This window comes from Zonotrichia leucophrys, chromosome 27 (assembly GCF_028769735.1).
Source record: "Zonotrichia leucophrys gambelii isolate GWCS_2022_RI chromosome 27, RI_Zleu_2.0, whole genome shotgun sequence".
NCBI classification, from domain to species: Eukaryota; Metazoa; Chordata; class Aves; order Passeriformes; family Passerellidae; genus Zonotrichia; species Zonotrichia leucophrys.
This window is the reverse complement of record NC_088196.1, coordinates 2,628,711-2,651,643: the sequence shown is the minus strand read 5'-3', so window position 1 is coordinate 2,651,643 and position 22,933 is coordinate 2,628,711. Positions and strand designations below refer to the sequence as shown.

Here is a 22,933-nt window from a genome sequence, read left to right as displayed (position 1 = left end):
CTCCTCCTCCTCACCATCACCAGTACATAAAGAAGTAGATGAAAATATTTCCTGTCCTAACAATACACGGGTTCCCTTTTTCTCCCCAGAATTCCAGGTAAACATTAGGGGTTTCATTGCTGAGCTGTGCTTGCACAGAGCCAGGGCCTTTCCTGCTCCTCACAGTGCCCTGCTGGCCAGGAAGGGAGAAGGAAACCTGCCAGGGATGAGGAGAGACAGGGAAGACTGATTTGATTATCAGAATCCAATTTTATTGTGGGATACAAACACTTATATACTATTTTAGGGAGGCTAGTAATGTTCTACTACACTAATTTGGTCAATAATCACATAAACCAACTTATCCATTGTAAACATCTCTTGCTTGCAGAAGTCTGATGCCATTTTCTTTTTCTGGTGAATCTGATTTGATCTTCTTGCAATCTTGATTTCATTCTCAAAGTTCTGTTTGCTATTCCCAAGGCATCACAGAACCTGAAAAATAGAAAAGCTGAAACCTGAGGCATCGCATCCATAGTGTAACTTCTGTTTAAGTTCTCCTTTGTGCAGAACATCTCTGAAGGTTGTTTCAAGCTGCTGCTGCTGCCTCCCAGACAGGGAGAGGCTTGCAATGAACACTTCGGGCAGCAGATGGAAGCAGCAGCCTGGATTTGCTGGACTTGTGCTGCAGGCACCACTTGGAGAGAGGAATGCATGTGGAATTTGCAGGGAACCTCCGATGAGGGGAGAGAATGATGCATCTGACTCTATCTTATCAGAAGGCTAATTAATTACTTCATTATACTATATTACTATACTACATTACACTATATTATTACTATATTACACTATATTATTACTATATTACACTATATTCCCTCCCCTTGAACTAGGGGAGGGAATGATGCATCTGACTCCGTCTTATCAAAAGGCCAATCAATTACTTTATTATACTATATTACACTATATCACACTACATTACACTATATTATTACTATATTACACTATATTATTACTATATTATACTATATTACACTATATTATTACTATTAGAATTACTATAATTATTATATATATTACACTATATTCCCTCCTCCCGATGAGGGGAGAGAAGGATGCATCTGACTCCATTTTATCAGAAGGCTAATTAATTATTTATTATATTATATTACTATACTATATTACACTATATTATTACTATATTACACTATATAATGCTGTATTACACAATGTTACACTACATTTTAATATATTACACCATATAATACTATAATATTACTGTATTACACTGTATTACACTATATTATTACTATTTTACACTATATTCCCTCCCCCCCAATGAGAGAAGGGAATGATGCATCTGACTCCATCTGATCAGAAGGCTAATTAATTGCTTTAAAATACTATATTACTTTAGTATAAATGACTTTAAATTTTTTATTTTAAGAATATGAAAATTTAATATTTTAAATAAATATCAATATTAATTACTCTAACATTAATTACTTTATTACTAATCACTTTAATATTAATTACTTTAAATACTATATTGTTCTATACTATATTAAATTACATCAAAATGAAATCTGCCAAGCACTCAACCCTGCACACCCTGCACAGAATCTCGTGGCTGTCAGTGACAGTCCTGACACACACACACACACTTGGCCCTGACAGGCCAAGGAAACAAAACACCATCACTGTGCGTAAACAATCTCCACATTGCATTCTACTTTGGCACAACACAGGCACAGCAAATGAGATAAGAATATTCTTGGGAAGAATTGTGCCTTGCTTTTCTCTGTGAAGAAAAATGTGGGGCCTACACACCTGGCCCCGACAGGCCAAGGAACCCAAACACCATCACTGTGGGTAAACAATCTCCACACTGCATTCTACTTTGGCACAAACACAGGCACAGCAAATGAGATAAGATTTGTTTTTCTTTTCTCTGAGGTTCAGAGAATGTGAAACCCAGAAATATTTTTGGGGAGAATTGTGCCTTGCTTTTCTCTGTGAGGAGAAATGTGGTGACAAATGCCAGCTGCTGGAGCTGCTGCTGTGTGAGGAGGGGCTGGGGGAGGCTGTGTGGGGGTGGTTCAGCAGAGCTGCAGAACTGTGTCACAAGCACAGAATGTCACAATGCTGGAGCCATTTCTGGAGATGGAGCTGCAAAATTCACTGGCAGTGGAGAATAGTGTGATAAGGCTGAGCTGTGTCTCCTTACTTCTATTCACTTGCGCATCACAACCTGCTCTGCCCACATATTTTCCCCACTACCCCAATCTAAAGACTGCTACCCTATTCTGGAACATCCATTTCCACTCATTATTCACCCATGTCCATAACAATTTTTTTAGAAGCCTGGATTTGCTGTGCCCTGCTCCTGTCAAACCTGACCCACAGCATGAATCTCTATTTAGAGACCATAAATATTTAGAGGCCACAACTTCCATGCTGAGCCAGTGATTTACCATCCTAGAATTTAAGTAATCCCAGACTTAATCCTGATTCATCTCTGACTTCCTGGCCTGCTCCACCTTATCAGTTTGGCACTTTTCCCACCCACAGCCAGTCCTTCTGCATTCACAGCTGCTCTGCTCTGCTGTGTCAGGGTTCCACTGCCCAGGACAGGTTCAGCCACCTCCAGGTGCCAATTAAAATGCACAGCCCCCTGTTCCCTCAGTGAGAAAAATAATTTTTGGCAATTCTCATGGATGCATCACTCTGAATTTCCTCCAAACACTTGGATGACAGAGCTGCCAGGGAGTGCACCTGACTTCTGAAGGCAACAGGCCTTGACTCTTGTTTTCTGTTCCCTGTCTACAAATCCACCTCTATTTCACATTCCTGCAAGTATAATGAAATTTTTTAATGGATTTGTATAGATTTGTAAAGGCTCTAAGTAGGGTGTACAATATTATGTATGAAACAGCACCAATTTAATACACCAATTTGAGTGAACCTGACTTCTGAAGACAACAGGCCATGATTCCTGCTTTCTGTTCCCTGACTACAAATCTACCTCTGTTTCGCATTTCTGTAAATATAATGAAGTTTTTAATGGATTTGTAAAGGCTCTGAGTGTACCACCTTATGTATGAAGCAACACCAATTTAATGCACCTATTTGAGTGAACCTCACTTCTGAAGGCAACAGGCCTTGATTCCTGTTTTCTGTTCCCTGCCTACAAATCCACCTTTATTTCACACTCCTGCAAGTAAAAGGAAGTTTGTAATGGATTTGTATGGATTTGTAAAGGTTTTAAGTAGGGTGTACAACATTATGTATGAAACAGCACCAATTTAATGCACCAATTTGAGTGAACCTGACTTCTGAAGGCAACAGGCCTTGATTCCTGTTTTCTGTTCCCTGACTACAAATCCACCTCTATTTCACATTCCTGCAAATATAATGAAGTTTTTAATGGATTTGTAAAGGCTCTGAGTGTACCACCTTATGTATGAAGCAACACCAATTTAATGCACCTATTTGAGTGAACCTGACTTCTGAATGCAACAGGCCTTGATTCCTGTTTTCTGCTCCCTGACTACAAATCCACCTCTGTTTCACACTCCTGCAAGTAAAAGGAAGTTTGTAATGGATTTGTAAAGGTTTTAAGCAGAGTGTACAACCTTATGTATGAAACAGCACCAATTTAATGCACCAATTTGAGTGAACCTCACTTCTGAAGGCAACAGGCCTTGATTCCTGCTTTCTGTTCCCTGTCTACAAATCCACTTCTGTTTCACATTTCTGCAAATATAAAAAAGTTTTTAATGGTGGTTTTTACAACCACACCCTTTTTATTTTATATAACCCTTCACCATCTTATCAGTTCAGTTTCTCACTTACTTAAAGCATATCCTCACCTTATTATATTCTCACCATTCTTATATTATAGAAATATAAGTGTATTATTTTCTGCTTAATATCTGTGTATTATATTTTTACATCAATCTAAGCTTCTTCCAAGGCTGCAGATCAAATCCTTCAGTGTCTGTGGAGGTTTCTGTTTTTCTGATTGCCACAAGGAGCCATGGAGACTTTGTGCGCTGTTGTAACTTTCTGTTCTGGGAGTTCTTTCTCCCCCATTATCTCAGTGTAACTCAATGACTGTCCCCGTGATATTTTCTGAAAAATCCCTTTGCCAGGATTTCTTCTCCTGGCAAGATGAGAAGCCTCAGCTTCTCCATGTTTTACTCCTCTGGAATGTGATTTGGAGAATTGTTTACCCAGCATGTGAATTGTTTGTAATTAATGGCCAATCACAGCCAGCTGTGTCAGACTCTGAGGAGTCAGTCACGAGCTTTTATTATCATTCTTGTTTTGGCTTCTGATGTCTCCTTTCTCTTTCTTTAGTATAGTTTTGGAATACATTATAATGTAATGTAATGAAATGATTAATATAATATAATGTAATGTAATGTAATGTACTGTAATGTACTGTAATGTACTGTAATGTACTGTAATGTACTGTAATGTAATGTAATGTAATGTAATATAATATAATATAATATAATATATCGGCCTTCTGAGAACTTGGAGTCAAATTCTCATCTCTCACCTCATCCTGAGGACCTCACAACACCTCAAGGGCCATCCCAGCTCACTCCCTGGCCTGGCAGATTATTCCAGTTCTTTGTTCCTTCCTCTCAAGCAGAACCACTCAGTGTCACCTGGGCACATCCTCATTCCTGGCTCCTTGTGGCTCTTCCTGTACAAAGGGGTAGGAAATACCACAGCAGTGAGTGACAGCATGCACTGGGGGAAATGGATTTGTAGGGAATTCTCCATGTCTGGCAGAAGGCTCACACAGTGTGTGCATCTGTGTGCGAACCTGGAGATGAGAAATGCTGAATTAGAAATGCCATGGAACAGGACAGACATTGCTGGGAGAGAAATGGAAAGAGAAACAAGTTTGAAAGGATGGTTTTATAAATAACACTAAATACTTTGGAGAAATAGAACTATGAAAGATGCACTGTTAGTAAGACCCACGAGGGGTAATTTTAGATGATTAACTTCAAGGTATTTACAGCATGGTGTGGTAAAAGCTGATAGGCCAAGAAACACTTATAATATATTGAAATTAGGAAATATTGGCTTCTGATTGTGATGGCGTGAATTATAACATTTGTATTGTTTCACCCTTCACACAAGACTGAAAATTGAATAAAAGCTTTTAAAATACATCTCAGTTACCCTGTCTCTGAGTCAGAAAAGGGATTAATCCAAAAGCTCACAACCCATTCCAGCTCTGACAATGGTGATGTGTGTCAGCTTGTCCAGGAGCCTAAACCCTTTGTTACCCTTCACACACTGATTTCTTAGTGCCAATGGGAGATTTTGGAAGCTAGTAAGGCTAAATCTCACAATCTTTATACTCTCTTAAAAGTTAAATAGCAACTCAGCACAGCCTCTATTATACCATCCCTTGCAGCCAGGTGTTTGGCTGAATGGAAATAATAGAAAATTACATTTCCTCTGGCCTAAGCTGTCCTGCTGCATAGTGTTGCCCTAGCCCAGGTACAGAACTCTGCTAAGTCTGTCCCATTCATGCTGTTCCAGTATATTTTGCCATCACCCACCCCCATTAACTCTCTTTCCTGGCCAGGTTTGACCCCAGCAAAAGGCAGGAATTTGCACGGTGCAAGGATCAGCTAAAATTTCTTACCTTGGGAAGATGAGGGCCACGAAGGCAGAGAATTTGGTGGTCCTTATTCAGAATACCCAACTGAGCTCACTCCTGTCTGTGAAGGTGCTGGGAAACCTGACTCCAGTTTCCAGAGGCATTGGGATGGGAAGCTCCATGGAGAAGAGAGATTTTCCAGTGCTCAGGATGTTCCAGGGGCTGCAGAACCTGTGCAGGTCTTTGTTCTGCACTGGGAGCCCTGCACTGTCCTGTCTCCCAAGGGGTCAAATTTCACAGGTTAAACCTGTTCAGCAGTGACTGAGAGATCAGATAGCAGCAGAGGATTAAGCCTCACAGAGGGGAAATGCTGCAAAAATGAAGATTAATTTACCCCCTCACCTGATTCAGCACTCTGATTTCATGGGACCAGCATCATCTGTGCTTTCTGGAGTGATTCAAAAGGGCTGGTTCATACCAGAATTTACTTTCTCTGAGTCTTACCTTTAAATCTGTGTCCTGTTCCATTAATCTAAAATTACTTGATTACTTTTGCCTAAGTAGCTAGTTAAGTAAATTAGTAACCAATTAACTCAATTCCCCAGAATGCTTCAGCTGAATGTTCACACCAATCTTTATCTGAAAACTCATCAAATCATACAGATTCCTCTTATCTGGCCCTTTTCCAGTAACCTTTTACTGCCCAGTTTTGGACAAACCAGGTTTGAGCACGATGTTGTCTCCTTATTCTGTTTTCAAATCTGTATTCTTAAGGAATGCAATTGCAATAAAGCACATACCACCATTAAAATGCCTCCCCCATAAATCTTTTCACTGGGTTCAGCGTAGCATGCAGCAAACACACCAGTGAACAACAGCTCAGCAATGTGCTCAGGCCTTGGGGTCCTTGGCAAGCAACTTTCTCCAGCAGGGCCAGAATTTCACACAAGGGTCCTTTTTCTTCAGTGGTCCCCAGTCTGTGTCCCTTTCATGAAGATTGTGAGGCAGATTGTAAGAGCTGAAATGAGAAATGTGGGACTCCAGGTGGCTCTTCAAAATATAGTTTATTGTATCCAAAATGCAGTTTATTGTATACAAAATGCAGTTTATTCCATCCAAGAGGTTACAGCAGTCCAGGGTTGTGGGTGACAGAGCTGTGCCTACAGCTGTCAGCTCCAGAGCCCCTCAGTTTAGGTTCCAATGCATTAAATACCTTTCTTTTGGTTACAATGCATTAAATACTTTTCTTTGCTGGTCATCTTTATACAGCAGAACCAATCTATACCTTCACTATTATCTCTAGCCTATCATAGCTACTGTAATTACCATATTCATGTTACTGTTCTCCAATCACTCAAAGTCAGTACATTACAGTTTAAGCCAGAAGTTGTTTTTCAGTTTTCTTGCAGTGGAAAATTCTGAGACCTTTTTTCTACTTGCAGCATTTGCTGACTTGTTTGCCTGTGCTCTTTCTGCTTGGTAAAAACATCTTGTTGTCTGAGGTGGGTTTATCCTTTGTTCTAATTCATAAAAACCCCTTCTAACTAACACACCCTTTGCCTCCTTGGTTACCCAGTAAAATTGGCTCAGCAATTCTTTTCTTCTATATCAAAATTTGCTTCCATCTCTATTCCTTCATCAGACTCTACATTCCAAAATCTTTCTGCTAAGCATCTGTGAGACTTTGTTGTCAAACTTTCATCCTTCCCAACAGCAGATGAGGGAAACTTCAGACAGAGAAGAAGAAAGGCCTCACACTCTTTGTTTGAGGATCTTGCCTCTGGCCGTGCTGGTGCACAGGGCACATCCTCTTCACCAGGATGCTGCTGGAGCTCAGCTCTGTGTCCCAGTAGTACTCTGGGGACAGCAGCCTGGTGGGTTTGTGCTGCAGGAGGTACCTGTTGAGGTGGCTCTCGTGGTGCCAGGGACCCTCAATGCCATTTTCTCTGTCCTGCAGCAGCCCTGCAGAGCAGGCTCTGCTCAGCTTGTACACCTCAGCCACGCTGCCCCCATAGAAGCTGGCGGTGTAGTGGAAGTCCCCTTGTCCCTCAGGGAGGGCAGGTTGTGACTCAGGGTGTGTCTCAGAGGCTTTGTCCTCCTGCTGTGGGGTGACCTGCCACGAGCTGATGGTGGCCACCAGGGCATCGATGATCTCCACGCCAATATGTGCCAGGAGCTGGACATTGATATCCACGGAGTACAGATAATCCACCTCGTGCTGGAACTGGCTCTGGATGTAGGAGCTGAGGATGTCCATGCGGCTCCTGGAGATGTCCTGCCACCTGGGGTCATGCTGGACAGGGATGACAAACAGGTGGTTCTCAGGGGCCATCTGAAGGTGGGAGGTCTTCTCGGGACAGTCTGTGAACAGGTAGAAGTTCACGGGGTGCCCAGCAAGGAAGTATTTGTTGGCAGAGCTCACGAACCCTTCTATGAACTGGACGTAGCTAAGAGACATGGAAAGGAAGAGAATGGAGAGGCTCCTCCTGCTGAGGAGTGACAGCTTTTCAAATTCATTTTCTTTGTCTTTTTCTATCTATTGCTCCTTTTTATGATGTTAGTGTCCTTTATTTAACACAGCTGCTGGGTTTTTCTCTGCAAAGAGTTTTGTTATTTTGCCTTTTATTATACCTTTTTGTTTCCAACACTACCACAGAAGCCATGCTGCTGATTTTATGCCACCTAAACTAGCTGAGCTATCTTGGGTGCGATATAAATCTCCAAGAGCTTATGAGACCTGGCTCAAAGAGGAAAATATTACTCTGCTGTGAGATGTTTTCACTCTTTGGCCAGTTGGGGCCAAGCTCTGTGGAGACTCTGGAAAGAGTCGGGAGTTTTCATTATTATTTTTTTTTTAGCATTCAGTAAGTATCCTTTCTGTATTCTTTACTATAGTATAGTATTTTTAATATAATATGTAACAATAATTATATATATATAATTAATTATATATATAATTTATATATACATATAAATTATATGTATATATAATTTATATATATTATAATGTATATTTATTTATTTTATATATAATTTTTATATATTATAATGTAATTATAATTATATTATAATATATTATAATATATAATTATAATTGTTTTATATAACATATTATATATAATATATTAGTTTATATAATATATTAGTTTATATATTATATATTATAATATATAATAATAATATAATTACAGTACATAATTATATATAATTATATATTATATATATAATTTTCATTATCTTTTAGCATTCAGTATCCTTTCTGTATCCTTTAGTATAGTATTTTCAATATAATATTTAATAATTAATTATATACATTTAATTATTATATATTACATTAAAATATATATAATAAAATTATTAATAAAATAAATAATAATATCAATAAAGTTAATAATAATATGAAAATAATAAAAATAATTAATAGAATTAATAATAATAAATAGCATTATAAAGTAATAAATTCGCCTTCTGAGACCATGGAGTCAGATTCATCATTCCTTCCTTCATCCCTTGCAGATACAATCATGCTCCACCAGCAGTACTGCAGAGAGGTTTAACTATTTGACACGAAATAAAGGACAAACCAGTACTTTTCAACAGCAAAAGTGACCACTCCAGTGACCAGGTTCTTCTGCAGATATTGAGCATCCAGGATGTCTCTGCTGAACGTGCCTTCCCAGACAATTGGAGCCAGCCATGGTGTCAGCACCAGCACATCCCTCCTCCTGCAAGGGGTTGGGAATGAAGGCAGGCTTGAGATGGCCCAGGAAATTCATCAAAACCAACACAGATGTCACACTGAATTAATCATTCCAGTCTCACTTTGAAATCACAGCACAGGTGTGATTGCAGCACAGATTTCTGAATAGGCAATTCCAGAAAATAATTTAGCCCAGTGACCTAAAATATTAATTCCACAGGCATTTACATATCAGGTAGGATGCTGACTGCCACCACAAAAAATAGTATTTCGATTTTTTAGCTTCTGAGTTGTGACAGAGGACGCAAAAAACTGAATAAGATAAAATAAACCAAAATATTTTCAACATTCACCATCATTTCTCGGTTTCCTTTCTGAAAGTAACAAATTACAGATTCTTCATCTATGCATTTTTGATGGTTTATGGAAGAGTTGATTTTCTAGTCAGGCTTCTATTTCATTCAGTCTGGCTCTCGGCTATCCTGTCAGTGCCACTCTGTGTTTCTGAGATCAATGGGATTTCATGGTCATGATATTCCATTGTGCCAGAGCAGGTGCACTTACCATGGAACCATCAGAGATGTTTCATCTATTTTTCTGCAAATGAAAATAAAAAAAATATATTTGAAATATTATATAGGGAGAAATAAAAGGTACAAAAATGCATCATGGCACAGAAATTCCAGATTTTCTTTTTCTGAGAAATGAGTCCCACAAGAGATCTTTGTGTGGTTCAATGTCAGTGAGCATCCAGACTCCATCACAAAAACTATTTTATTATTTATATGAGTTCATATACAATGTGAGCCTGCAGGGTGGCTCATATCAAAATGGAAATCAGCACTTCCAGGGCACAGATCTGGTGCCTAAAAATGAGTAATTTCAGGTGAGTGTTGTCCTCATGGCCTGGAATGATCCTTTGGTAAACTCTCCTGTGGTGATGTTCACAGGGGTTCCAGGATGAAGGAAGAGATGAGAATCTTGACTCCATGTTTCAGAAGGCTGATTTATTATTTTATTATATATATTATATTAAAAGAAAATGATATATTAAAACTATACTAAAAGAATAGAAGAAAGGATTTCATCAGAAGGCTTAAAAGGAAAAGGAATGGAATGATAAAAAAAAACCTTGTGACTGACCAGAGTCTGAGCCAGCTGACTGGGATTGGCCATTAATTAAAAACAACCACATGAGACCAATCACAGATGCACTGTTGCATTCCACAGCACCAGATAATTTACATTTCATTTCTGAGGCCTCTCAGCTTCTCAGGAGAAAAGATCCTTGCAAAGGATTTTTCATAAAATATGTCTGTGACACTTTCCCGTATGTCCATACCTCTTTTATTACTTTTTCATTTTGCAGAATGAACTTACAGGACTGAATCCTCTCCAGGGGAGGCTTTGTGTTCCTGGGTTCTGGCTGGGGAGAAAGGGTAGTGGTACCTCGGACAGGATAAGAAAACAATGAGTCAATGATGAAAACAAAACTCAACCTTTCCTCCACTTCCTTTGTGGCTGAAACTATAAAACAAATCTAACAGAACATTTGTGGGGTCAGTATGGTGATGAGGATTTGCAAATCTCAGCTGTTTCAAGACAGGATGTGAAAAATGTGTATTTTATGATTGGCTTTTGGCAAATATTAAAATAAATATTATATGTGTTATGTTAGAAAGTGATGCTGTATTAATTTTCTTAAGTATTGTGTTAAATATAGTGTTAGGTTATAACATAATGTTAAAATAGGAACTATGCTATGTAGGATACTTTTTAAAGAGAGGACTCAGCAGCCACAGGACACCTGAATCTTTCAGAGAAAGAGAATTTATTGCTCCCTTATCAGAAGAAATGAACTTCTTCCTGCCTTGCTCAGCCGTGAAGATGCTGCCAGGATTCAGAGGAAGAAGCTGACAGTGATCAGACAGAATTCTATATTTGAATGGAATTTCTGCATCATGGATGAGATGTATGAATATGCAACAGGCTGTTGCTTTTAAGGGTTAATCCTCTGTTCATATGGGTTCTTTTTTGGGCTTATTTTGCCCAGAAATAGGTACCCAGACTGTCTGTAACTCTCTGTTTTATTGTGCCATATTGTCCTAATCCAAATTGTCAAAATTTTTATTACTCTAATTATATTACTATTTTTATAACCATTTTATTACTATTAAATTTTTAAAATTTTAGAAAGAAGTGATTGGTGTTTTTCACACAGGAGTTTAGCCTAAAGTTATCTGAAGATCAATCAACTCTGAGGATCCGTGAGTGATTTTATTTGCCCCAGACTATCTGCATCAAAGGCAATGTGTGTGCTTTGAGCAGAGTTTGGTCTCAGCTGATGCCAGAATTCCTCTGCAGCTCCTTCTTGAATCCAGATGTGCACAGCATCCCTTTGCTCTGGCCATTCTGTGTGATCTGAGTGTAAATTTAAATAAAAACTTGAGCATTTGTGCTCACATTTGAGCATTTGATGCTCTGCTGTGGAGAAAATGCAGCTGAAAATTTGTTCTAATTCCTCCAACTGGAACAGATCTTCAATATTGTTCCAGCCAACTCTGAATTAACCCCACCTGCTCTGATTTCAGGCTCCAGAACACTGAATACACACCTGTCCTGGTTTGAAAAGAAGAGAATTTTTGGGAGTTTTGAATATTAGAATGAAACCAACCACCATGAAACAACTTTTTTGGATGGAAGAATACTTGAAATATTCTTGATATTATATATATATATATATATATATATATATATGTGTGTGTATATATATATGTACATGTATATATATGTATATGTATATAAAATATTATATATAATATATATTTTATATATATAATATTATATGTAAAATGTATATTTTTATATATAATATATTATACATATTATATATAATTATTCAGACTTTTAGAATTTCACAGAAAAGGTTAAAAGTGTCCACACCTTGCTCATTTTCATCTTTTGAATGTAAAAAGGGATTTTGAATTTGTGTAAATTCAAAGCTTGCATTGCATCTGCATTAGTTGGAAGAAACCTGTCTCAGTCTGGGCAAGAGAAAGAAAGGCTTGTTGAGAATAATTATCAAAGGTTGAACACCCACCAGATTGCACCAGTGATCCCTGCTGTCACTAGAATAGCCAGGCCATGTAATTTTGTCATTCCCATCTCCTTAGTGCTGCAAAAAAAGATTGTGAACTCTGGATTGACAGCAAAGTGGGAAAAAAACCCCAAAACAAACACAAAAAGGCAGAAAATACTATAGTTATTAAATACTGAATAAATATTTTGTTTTGCACTGCAAGTTTGGACATAATACAGAGAAAAATTAGTTTTTCTAGATAGAAAGTTTTACATCTAGGTATTTATAACACATACTACATTTTACACACTGAGCTCTCATTTTACAATGAGATAGTAAACCATTTTAATTGTTCAAAATAATAATTCTCATTTCAGATTTTCTCTGAATCAGGTTTTATTTTTTTTCCCCAGCCAGTGCCCTCTCTGCTCTTCTGCTCTTTTCTTTTCTTCCTCTCCCCCCCTTCTCTGTTGTCTTTCTTCCTCTCTCTCTTTTATTTTAATTTTTTTTTTTGGTCTAGCTCTCCTTCTTGACCTTGCTTCCTTGGGTTTCCTACTCTGCCCCTTTGCAGTTCTCTTCCTTTCCAAGTTGAAGGTCACACACTCCTTTTCTCTGGCTCAGCTTCTCCATCCATTCTGGGGCTGTTCACAGCCGGGGTTCAGCCACATCTTCCTTTGTGCCAGCCTTCTGAAAAGTCTCTGGGGCATTCTGTTTGTCAATACTGACCATCCTCTGATTTCAGCATCTCCTGCTGTCACCCCTTTATCAGCCTAATTTCTTATCTATATCACAATTTTACAAGCTCTGAATTCTACAGCATTTCGCTAGCAAGCTACAAAATGGCCCCATCTCTATCTCTACAAAGTCTTTTAAGGAAAAACTGTCTAATTAAGAAATTACACCAAAATTATTTTTACTTTTAACACAATAACCAACCAGTTGTGGCCCACAATGTGGATTTTTTTATCCAATTACACAAAACCACCCAAACCCATGGAGAAGAAGGAGAAGGTGAAGGAGAAGAAGGAGAAGGAGGAGGAGGAAAAGGGAAGGAGGAGAAAAAGGAGGAGAAGAAGAAGAAGGTGAAGAAGAAAGTGAAGGAGGAAAAGGAGAAGGGGGAGAAGGTGAACGAGAAGAAAAAGAAGAAGAAAGAAGGAGAAAGAAGGAGAAGGAGGAGAAGGTGAAGGAGGAGAAGGGGGAGAAGAAGAAAGAGAAGAAGAAAGGAGGAGAAAGAAGGAGAAGAAGGAGGAGAAGGAGAAGGAGGAGAAGGAGAAGGAGGAGAAGGTGAAGGAGGAGAAGAAAGAAAAGAAAGGAGAAGAAAGAAGGAGGAGAAGAAGGACCAGCCTCCACTCTAAAACCTCCATCTTGCTCTATATTTATTACAATATTCTAAACCCTTAAACTCTAAGTTTTCCACCCTGTGATATCACACACTTCTATCCAAACTCCACACCCACAATCCAGTTCTATCATTCCATTTTGGAAGCTTCTCCACAGCCTCAGGTCAAATGCAGTGTTCTCTTGGAGGTCAGTGCCTGGCAGCACAGAAAACCCAAAATTCTCATTTCCCAGGGTTCCAGCACTCACCTGTGGTTCTGCCAATGCTCACACCCCAGCAGCTGCAGCTCTCTGCTGCTCCCAGCCCTGCTGAACCAGTACCAGCTCCCAGATCCTCCTGTGTGTGTGTCAGCCCTGGGCTCGGGGCCAGCAGGAACCTCCACCCCAATCCTCACCTTTTGTGGGAGTGCTGTCACCTGAGCAATGGGGAAACAACAAGAAACCTGCAGCAGCCAGTTATTCCCTGGCACTGCAACCTGTGTGGGTTACCTAAAAGCAGAGCCAGACAAAATTAAGGGGATGAAAAGTGATTTTATTGATTGAATATGGGTGTGTATTGAATATTTGGGTGTCTTCTCTCTGGGCTGTATCTCACTCTAAGCTGTAGGCACATTCAAGGAGTTGGATTTCCCCTCTGAATGGTGTCTTTCACACCTAAAAATATTATTGATACTTAATTCTTGAGTACTGCTGTCTCTGTGGAACCTCAAGTAATATTAAAGACCAGGGCAATAATTATTTAATGTCATGGTTGAGATGGAGACAACAAAAAGCAACACACTCCATTTTCAGAAGGCTTCAAACTGTTCTTATTATGGCATACATGCTTTTTATACATTCTTACAGAGCTCTTAAGTTCACACTTTACTCATTGGTCACCAGAGACAAAGTGCTCATTGGAATATGTAGTTGAAGTTTCTCTTATTCTCCTTCTTTCTTTCTTGGTTTCTGTGTTAGCAACCTTGGTAGAAAATTCTTTTAGGGGTAAACATGGATCCTCTTCTCAAACTCCTCTCTGGCTCACAGAAGTCACTGTAAAACCTCTTCCACAATTTAATGTACAGAGAAACGAAAGCATTGATAAGTGAAGAGTTTTACTGGTCAGAGCTCCCCATCATGAGCCACCAACAAAGTACAAATGTCCTTAGTTCTGCTCTGATGCTTTGTGACACAGACAGCAGTGACCTGGGAGAAGGAAAAAAAAAGTATGAAAGTGCTACAATAGTTAGCACATAAAAAAATTAACAATCAAACAACCAACAGCAGCAGAGCAACATCTTCCATGAGGTTTAGAATATGCAGTTGAAGTTTCTCTTATTCCCCTTCTTTCCTTCTTGGTTTCTGTGTTAGCAACCTTGGTAGAAAATTCTTTTAGGGGTAAACATGGATCCTCTTCTCAAACTCCTCTCTGGCTCACAGAAGTCACTGTAAAACCTCTTCCACAATTTAATGTACAGAGAAACTAAAGCATTGATAAGTGAAGAGTTTTACCCATCATGAGCCACCAGCAAAGTACAAATATCCTGAGTTCTGCTCTGTTGCCTTGTCACACAGACAGCAGTGGCTTGGGAAAAGGGAAAACAAAAAAGTATGAATAGTGCTACAATAGTTAGCACATAAAAAAATTAACAAGCAAACAAGCAACAGCAGCAGAGCAACATCTTCCGTGAGGTTTAGAAAAAAAAGGGGAAATTATTCCCTCTAATTCTGTTCCCAGCTCTCTTGGGCTTTGAAGGATAATGTACAGGGAGGTATTTTAGCATCCTGGGAAATCTCCTGCTCAGCTGAAGTGACAAAAGCCTGCAGGAACTGTTTGTGCTCACAGCTTTTAACAAAGCAGCCACCAACGAAGCAGCTTCCAGGCACTGGAGAGAAACAGAACAGCACAGGGGTAAGGTTTAGCTAAATGGAGGAGAGAAAAACATAGATATGATCTCTTGTTAGACAAAAAGCCTTCAATTTATTTTTCTTAAGGTTTGTTAGAGCTGTTTCTTCTCACCTGATCTCACCTGAGCTCTGAGAATTCCAACATAAGTTGTGAGTGTCTTGGAAATGGCATCCCCAGTTTTTATCAGGAATTGGAGCAGCACAAGGGGGAATGGCTTCAAACTGAAAAGGAATAAGTTTAGATTAGATATTGGAAATAAATTCTTCTCTGGGATGGTGGGGAGGGTGCCCCTGGATCCCTGGAAGTGTCCAAATCCAGGTTGGACAGGGCTGGGAGCAGCCTGGGACAGTGGAAGGTGTCCCTGCCATGGCAGGGGTGGGTTGGGATGGGCTTTAAAATTCTCCCAACCCAAAGCAGTCTGGAATTCTGTGATTTTGTGATTCTGAGATTCTGTGATTTTGTGATTCTGTGATTTTGTGATACTGTGATTTTGTGATTCTCGGATACTGTGATTTTGTGATTCTGTGGTTTTTTGATTCTGTGATGCTGCGAGCACTTTTCAAGAGGAACATGGACATGTTTCTCAAAGTGTGAAAGAGAAGAGAGAGGGATCGCTTGGAAAGGAAAGCAGAGCTGGATTTAACAGATTAAAAGACTAGAAATATGGAAATTTCTTGCTGTATTTTATGTGCTTTTAAAAACCTTACAACTTCTGTTGAGAGTATAAGTCAAATATAACCTTTGCCTCACTCTCTCTCTGTGTTTTCTATGCAATAGCAGTGCTTCTGAACATGTTTATGTGGTAAAAAAGGCATTTTTATTCTACTTTCAGTGGACTAGAATGTAAAAAAATGTTCACCATTATTTTTACATTGAAAAGCTTAATTCTTGAAATATGGAAATTCTCTTTCTGTGCCACCTGAGAGTGATCTGTTAGTTGAGGGCAGGTACCTGAAATGCTCCAGTTAATCACCCTTTTAAAATTAAAAGTAGTGTCAGTATTGACTGACACTTGAAATTCTTGTAATTTAAAATTAAAGTAGTGCTAGTTAATATTCTAAGGTACTTTAAAGTATATCTGGAATTTTTAAAGTCAATAATAGAATGGGAAACTATAATTTTTCTTTTCTCTTTTTTGATATTATTTTGGTTCAGGCACTTTTCAATTATGGTTTGTATTCTATAGCTGGCTAAATCACTTAAACTAGGTTTTTTCCTTGTACTGCTTGAATTTCTACTGGCTACACTGGAAATGAGTTACCTGCCTTACCTGTCAGAATTTACCACAGCTTAAATCTCATGGAAGGCTGGGAGATGTGAAAGCCATCCTTAGAAATGAAATTGTATTTAATATTCTGTCACTTTATTATCTGGAAGCAGTGATGTATTTATTATGAAATATGTAAGTTATGTAATCAGATTGATTCTACAGAGATTATCTATATGCAAGAGAAAAATCTAATTTGAAATAAATATTTTGAAACTCAAATAATGATATCACAAAAATACATATTTCTTTTTCTTCAGAACATTAATGGATTTTTTTTCTCCTAATATCTTATATAGAAAATATTTTGTGAATAACAAATACTGAACATCATTCTAGAAAGTCAGTTGAGTATTGGATAGGAATGTGCAGGAATATGTAAAAAAATGTTTGAAATCTTCCCTAAGAAGTGAAAATAAGAGGCATAAACATCAAACTTCAGGTGTTTTGTGAAAAATTAAGATTAATTCTATCAATTAATGCAAAAGATCAAACACACATTTAATAATGTTGTCTCTTCCCCTCTGACTGTGTTTTAAGTGAAGATAAGGTCTGTGAAGAAATCAGTGAAGCCCAAATATTTTCTGGGAGCCAAGATTCCAATCACCAATCCTGCTGTAGGCCACAAAAATAATTCAGAAGTTAAATAATAAGGAATGGTTAAATAATAAGGAATTTCAATTAAATAACTGGTGTGGAATCTCTAGTTAAACTGTGTATTTGAAAGTCAGGCATGAAGAGGATGCTTGGGGGACATAATACAAAATGTTCCCTTATTTCTTTCCTTTTTGCTCCTCATACATTCTATTGTATTTGCAGGGATTTTCGTGGCAGGGAGGAATGAAGAATCTGACTCCATGTTCTTAGAAGGCTAATTTATTTTGTATATTTTATATTATATTATATTATATTATATTATATTATATTATATTATATTATATTATATTATATTATATTATATTATATTATATTATATTATATTATATTATATTATATTATATTATATTATATTATATTATATTATATTATATTATATTATATTATATTATATTATATTATATTATATTATATTATATTACCAAATGCTAAGAAGATAATAATGAAAACTCATCATCATTCTTTTTAGAGTCTCGGCACAGTTTGGCACTGATTGGCCAATGAGTGAAAACAACTCACACCAGAATCCAATGAAACAATCACCTGTGGGTAAACAATTTCCAAACACATTCCAGATAAGCAAAACACAGGAGAAGCAAATGAAATAATAATTGTTCTCCTTTTTCTCTGCAGCTTCTCAGGAGAAAAATGCTGATCAAAGGGACGTCTTAGAAAATGTAAACACCACAACATTCCAGGTCTTCAAGGTCATCATGGTACAAGAAAATGGCACCCACATCCATGAGTTCATCCTCCTGGGATTCCCCACCAGCAGAGAGCTGCAGGCTGTGCTGTTTGTCATTTTCCTGGCCGTGTATTTGCTGACTGTCACCGAGAACACGGTCATCATCACTTTGATCATCACCCACCCCCAGCTCCACAAGCCCATGTACTTCTTCCTGGGCCACCTCGCTTTCCTTGAGGCCTGCTACATCTCAGTCACCGTTCCCAAGCTGCTGCTCACCTTGGTGGTGAGGAACAAGAGCATCTCCCTCACGAGCTGCATGGCCCAGCTGTACTTTTTCATCGCCCTGGTGTGCACTGAGTGTGTCCTGCTGGCTGCCATGGCCTACGACCGCTACGTGGCCATCTGCGCCCCGCTGCACTACGCCCTCGCCATGGGCCACAGGGCCTGCCTGCAGCTGGCCACGGCCTCCTGGCTGCTTGGCTTCCTCATAGCTGTGCTCAAGGTCTCCTTCATCTCCCAGCTCTCCTTCTGTGGGCCTGGTGTGATCAACCACTTCTTCTGTGACATCAGCCCGCTGCTCAACCTCTCGTGCTCCCAGCGGCGCCTTGCTGAGATGGTGGATTTCATCTCGGCCTTGTTCACTTTGTTGATCCCCCTCTCTGTCATCATCGTTTCTTACACCTGCATAATCAGGACTGTTTTGCTCATCCCCAAGGCTCAGAACAGGAAGAAAGCCTTCTCCACATGTGCTTCTCACCTGGCTGTGGTCATCACTTTCTTCTCAGCCACCCTGTTCATGTACGCTCGGCCCAGGCGTGCAGACTCCAGGGATCTCAACAAGCTGGTTTCCATCATTTACACCATTGTCACCCCAATGTTAAACCCATGCATTTACTGCCTGAGGAACCAGGAGGTGAAGGACACTTTGCTGAAGGTCTTATGTAGCAGGACTGCCCTCTCCAGAGTTTCTGCCTCTGACCACTAATAAATGCTTGGGAGATGATCTTCCAACTGAATGTGTCTGAATTCTATGAAAACCTAATAAGATTTTTACTTTGACAGAAAGGGTTATTGGGGTTGTCCAATTATTGCTTATTGGTGTTCTCCAGTTATTGGTTATTGGAGTCAATCTGCATGTTCAGCTAAAATCTCTGAATCTATGTGAATGTAAAAGGTTTTTCTAACTGAACACATCACACATCATTCCCGAGAAGTGGAAAAGGAAATAAACATAATTGTCTTCTCTGAATGTATTTTTTTGGTATGCATCAAAGAACAAAATTGCATTCTGACCTTGATTCAACTTAACATGAAACTAGGATTCAAGAACTTGAGGCACCAAATAAATAGTTATGTCAGCTTTCTTCACAGGAATGAGGATGGGAACTTCAGTGATTTTAGATAGCTGTGATAGGAGACCATGAAACACCACTGAGAATTCCTTCTTCATTAACTTCAAATATAACTTAGGGAAGTAGCTCAGATTCAGAAAACAAACCTTTACTTTAGGGGAAGAGGGTTAATTTGCACAGTTTAATTTCCATTTTAAATGCTAAATGAACCTCGTGATTTTTAAATTTTTCCTGTGGTCCTTCAACATCACATAAGGAGATATAGTCACTAAGAGAAGAATCAGTTGCCTAAACACAGATCTTTCCTAAAGGAACATTCAAAGGAGAGGGTCAGGGAGAACTTGAAGGTAATTTAACACACAGACACAAAATCTTGCATCATCAGCCTGATGGTAAATGATCCTGGGCTCTGTTTGTTACCCAGGACTACATCAACATTACTGTGTCCAGTTTGGCACTTCCCACTAGAAAAAAGACAAAATAGACATTCCAGCAGAGAGTTACCAAATGACAGAAGGGTGGCAGCGCACAGAGAGAGACAGATGGGAGCAGATTTTTAAGAAAAGAGAATGTTGAGGGGGTTTTTAGCTGCAGTCTGCCACCACCTGAAGAGGATTACAGAGGAGATAGAGGCAATTCTTAAGTGGGCATGCCTGAAAAGACAAAAGCAACAGGAACTTGTTCGAACAAAATTAAATTCAGATAAGATAGAGTGATGAAGCACCACAACACAGTCCCAAATAGGTCAAGAAATCTCTGTCCTTTGAGCTTTGCAAAGCTTGACCTGACAAGTGCCTGAAACTCTGAAATATGTTTGTGAGAGCAGAGTGAATTAAAATATTCAGGAATTAAAGTTCTGCCTTTCCAACCCGAGTTTTTGTATGATTCTTTGATCTGGATGTCAAATGGAAAAGTCTGTGGCATCTCAAACTGCAACAGAAATTGATGTTTGGGGAAGTGAATCTGGTACCCACAGACTGAGCAATATGTTCAATCCTGTCCAGGGAATGGATGCTCTGCAGATATGTCACTCCTGGATGCAGTACTCCAGATGTTAATATATATTTTTAATTTATAATTTTATAGCATAACTCTGCCCATGTCTCTGTTACATCAGCTGTGCCTTGGTCTAGCTGAGAGCTGAAAATGTCAGAGGTACTAAAATCTCTCAGGGAAGCTGTTTAAGCATTCTGACCTCACATCTAATGGCCTAAATAGCACCTACTGAGTGGCAAATCACTGTTTTTATCCCTTTTTATAGGTTGTCACTGTTAAACAACAGCACAGCCTCCAAAACCCCATATTTAACAAACCCAATAAATTCTTTTCATGGTTCATGTACCCTGAGTCATATCTTCACATCCTAGCAGGCCTTGGTAAGCACCTCTCTAGTTAATCCACATTTTCCTTGAATTATATAAATAATTATATAAATGATAATTATATAAATTATAAACTTATATAAATTTAAATGATATAAATAAAATTATATAAATTAAAATTATATAAATACCAGGGAACCCAAAACTGGTCCATGGTAGTTGGATCCTCACCAGCCTAACAGAAATGAGGTAAGAACTAACACTACTCTCCCTTCTCCATGCACTGACATTATTTTAAAGTTGTCTTTTTTATGAGGTTCCCTTACATTCCTGAGCATGCACATGTGGCTTTGGCCAGAAGTTAGAATTCAACAGCACACCGTAAGGTATGTCAAATATCACTAGATTCTTACATATTTGCAAAATAAATCAAACTATGCCCCAACAGCCAAATAACTTCTGTAATTCCAACTCTCCTAGATGCTAATGTCCCATTATTTTCACTGTATGAAAAGAATTGTAAGTTTAAATGTAATTAATGTAATTTACTGTAATAAATGCAATTTAAATGTAATAAATGTAATTTTAGTCATGACTCTGACTTAAGGAAGATATCTGATTCACATGAGACCAAGTGGAGGGAGATTTTACAAACAGCTGCAGCATGGAGGGGGGACCACATCAGGTTTTGTACTTTTCATGCTGCAGAATCCTGCAGCAGCTCCTCAGCTCTGTTTCGGAGGCAGCTGTCCTCATCAGGGGACAGTTTATTGTTATCTCTGATCCTTCTTTTGTTCTGAACATATTTGCATTGTATTATAAAATTCAGTGTAATTTTATAATCAATATAATATAAAATGCATCAATCAATATAATATAAAATACATAGCTTGGCTATTTGTGGGTTTGAACATAACTCCAGTGTGGGTGTAACTACACTTATCCAAAATCACTCACTCCAAAAGCCATTACCAGTTAAGGTCACTGATTTAGATAAGGGCATTAAGGTCACTGATTTAGATAAGGGCATTAAAATATTTTTCTAGATTACCTTTTGGTAAAAGACTGCCATATTCCCTGCCTCAGGGTATATGTTTTTACTTTCCTCTGCCCTATAAAAATCAGTAGACACCAGCTGGTATTCTTTCACTGTTCAGCGTCTCAGGAAAAAAAAAATCTTCAGAGTTTCTTCTGCTCTGCATGGAATCACAGAGGAAACAATAACATCCCTCCTCTTTCCGTGATTGCTTCCATTGGGAGGTTACCACAATTTCTGAATCAAACCTCATGAGACACCACAGGTAAAGAAAGTGTTGATTTCTCTGTGCTGGTATAAATCACAGCACTGGCATATCAGTTCACATTCAGCTGTTCCCTACTGGTCACATTCTCCAGCACCAGTGGATTCCCACTACAGAAGGTTGAGAACAGTTTTGTTTTTAACAGCACAGGCTGAGCCACTCTTATTTTTGAAGGATTAATCTGAGTTAGCCGCAAACAAACCAGACCCAGAATTGGAATTTGCTTGTACTTATGCTGTATCTGAGATCTCTGTGTACCATCTCAATAGATTTGTGTAGATTTGTAAGTGTGCTCAGACCCAGATACAGAAACCTTTAGTGGGCTCTTTCAGATGTGTTTGGAAGGGGTTTTTTATTTTAAAAATGAATATATCCTTGTGGTGCTTCACATTTCTCTCTTGGAGTTCCTGGAATATATATCATATAACTTTAGAAATGTTTAGATGTAGAAACTAAAGCATTGGAAATGTGAATGTCTGTCTATAAGCTCATAACCTGTCACTTCTTTATACTGGATGGAAAATATATTAGCATCAGTCATCATTTGTCTAAGGTGAGATTTGTAATGCATATTTATCTCCATGAAATGTCAATTTGTAATGTATATTTATCTCCATGAAATGTAAACTTAAAAGCATGTTTTAATGTTTAAAATGAAAAAAATCTGAATTGAGCAGATAAATTTCACAAAGTTTTGTACTGTATATTTATCTCCATGAAATGTCAATTT

General features: G+C 38.5%; 2 protein-coding genes and 1 long non-coding RNA gene across 5 annotated transcripts; 1 reads left to right on the top strand and 2 right to left on the bottom strand.

Annotated features, from left to right (window-relative positions):
• Nucleotides 1–229: 229 nt before the first annotated feature.
• Nucleotides 230–6,109, bottom strand: LOC135458583 (uncharacterized). 2 transcript variants are annotated; one of them, XR_010442910.1, is made up of 4 exons: nt 6,014–6,109; nt 5,657–5,883; nt 4,547–4,696; nt 230–713 (listed from the first exon to the last, which is right to left on the bottom strand). It is a non-coding gene; the product is annotated as an uncharacterized LOC135458583 (long non-coding RNA). The 2 variants fall into 2 exon arrangements; XR_010442909.1 differs by lacking the exon at nt 6,014–6,109 and having other exon boundaries at nt 5,657–5,958.
• A 548-nt stretch (nt 6,110–6,657) lies between these two features.
• On the bottom strand, nt 6,658–14,103 carry LOC135458554 (histo-blood group ABO system transferase 2-like). The gene is made up of 6 exons (XM_064733767.1): nt 13,978–14,103; nt 12,412–12,486; nt 10,692–10,760; nt 9,876–9,908; nt 9,202–9,336; nt 6,658–8,058 (listed from the first exon to the last, which is right to left on the bottom strand). Exons 2-6 carry the CDS (start codon nt 12,474–12,476, stop codon nt 7,341–7,343), a joined length of 1,020 nt encoding a protein of 339 aa, XP_064589837.1. The 5' UTR covers nt 12,477–12,486; nt 13,978–14,103; the 3' UTR covers nt 6,658–7,340.
• A 134-nt stretch (nt 14,104–14,237) lies between these two features.
• LOC135458557 (olfactory receptor 6B1-like) lies at nt 14,238–19,475 on the top strand. 2 transcript variants are annotated; one of them, XM_064733771.1, is made up of 4 exons: nt 14,238–14,277; nt 15,446–15,619; nt 18,010–18,085; nt 18,174–19,475. In XM_064733771.1, exon 4 carries the CDS (start codon nt 18,254–18,256, stop codon nt 19,211–19,213), a length of 960 nt encoding a protein of 319 aa, XP_064589841.1. In that variant the 5' UTR covers nt 14,238–14,277; nt 15,446–15,619; nt 18,010–18,085; nt 18,174–18,253; the 3' UTR covers nt 19,214–19,475. The 2 variants fall into 2 exon arrangements, with proteins under 2 accessions (XP_064589841.1, XP_064589842.1); XM_064733772.1 differs by lacking the exon at nt 18,010–18,085.
• Nucleotides 19,476–22,933: the final 3,458 nt, after the last annotated feature.

What these genes read in the sequence shown, in the direction of transcription:
- LOC135458554 (XM_064733767.1), bottom strand. Translation starts at nt 12,476, where the DNA reads ATGGGAATGACAAAATTACATGGCCTGGCTATTCTAGTGACAGCAGGG. An exon ending in ACATCTCTGATGGTTCCATG is followed by an intron (nt 9,337 to 9,875) that starts GTAAGTGCACCT and finishes AACCCCTTGCAG; the next exon opens with GAGGAGGGATGTGCTGGTGC. An exon ending in GTCACTTTTGCTGTTGAAAA is followed by an intron (nt 8,059 to 9,201) that starts GTACTGGTTTGT and finishes CATGTCTCTTAG; the next exon opens with CTACGTCCAGTTCATAGAAG.
- LOC135458557 (XM_064733772.1), top strand. Translation starts at nt 18,254, where the DNA reads ATGGTACAAGAAAATGGCACCCACATCCATGAGTTCATCCTCCTGGGA.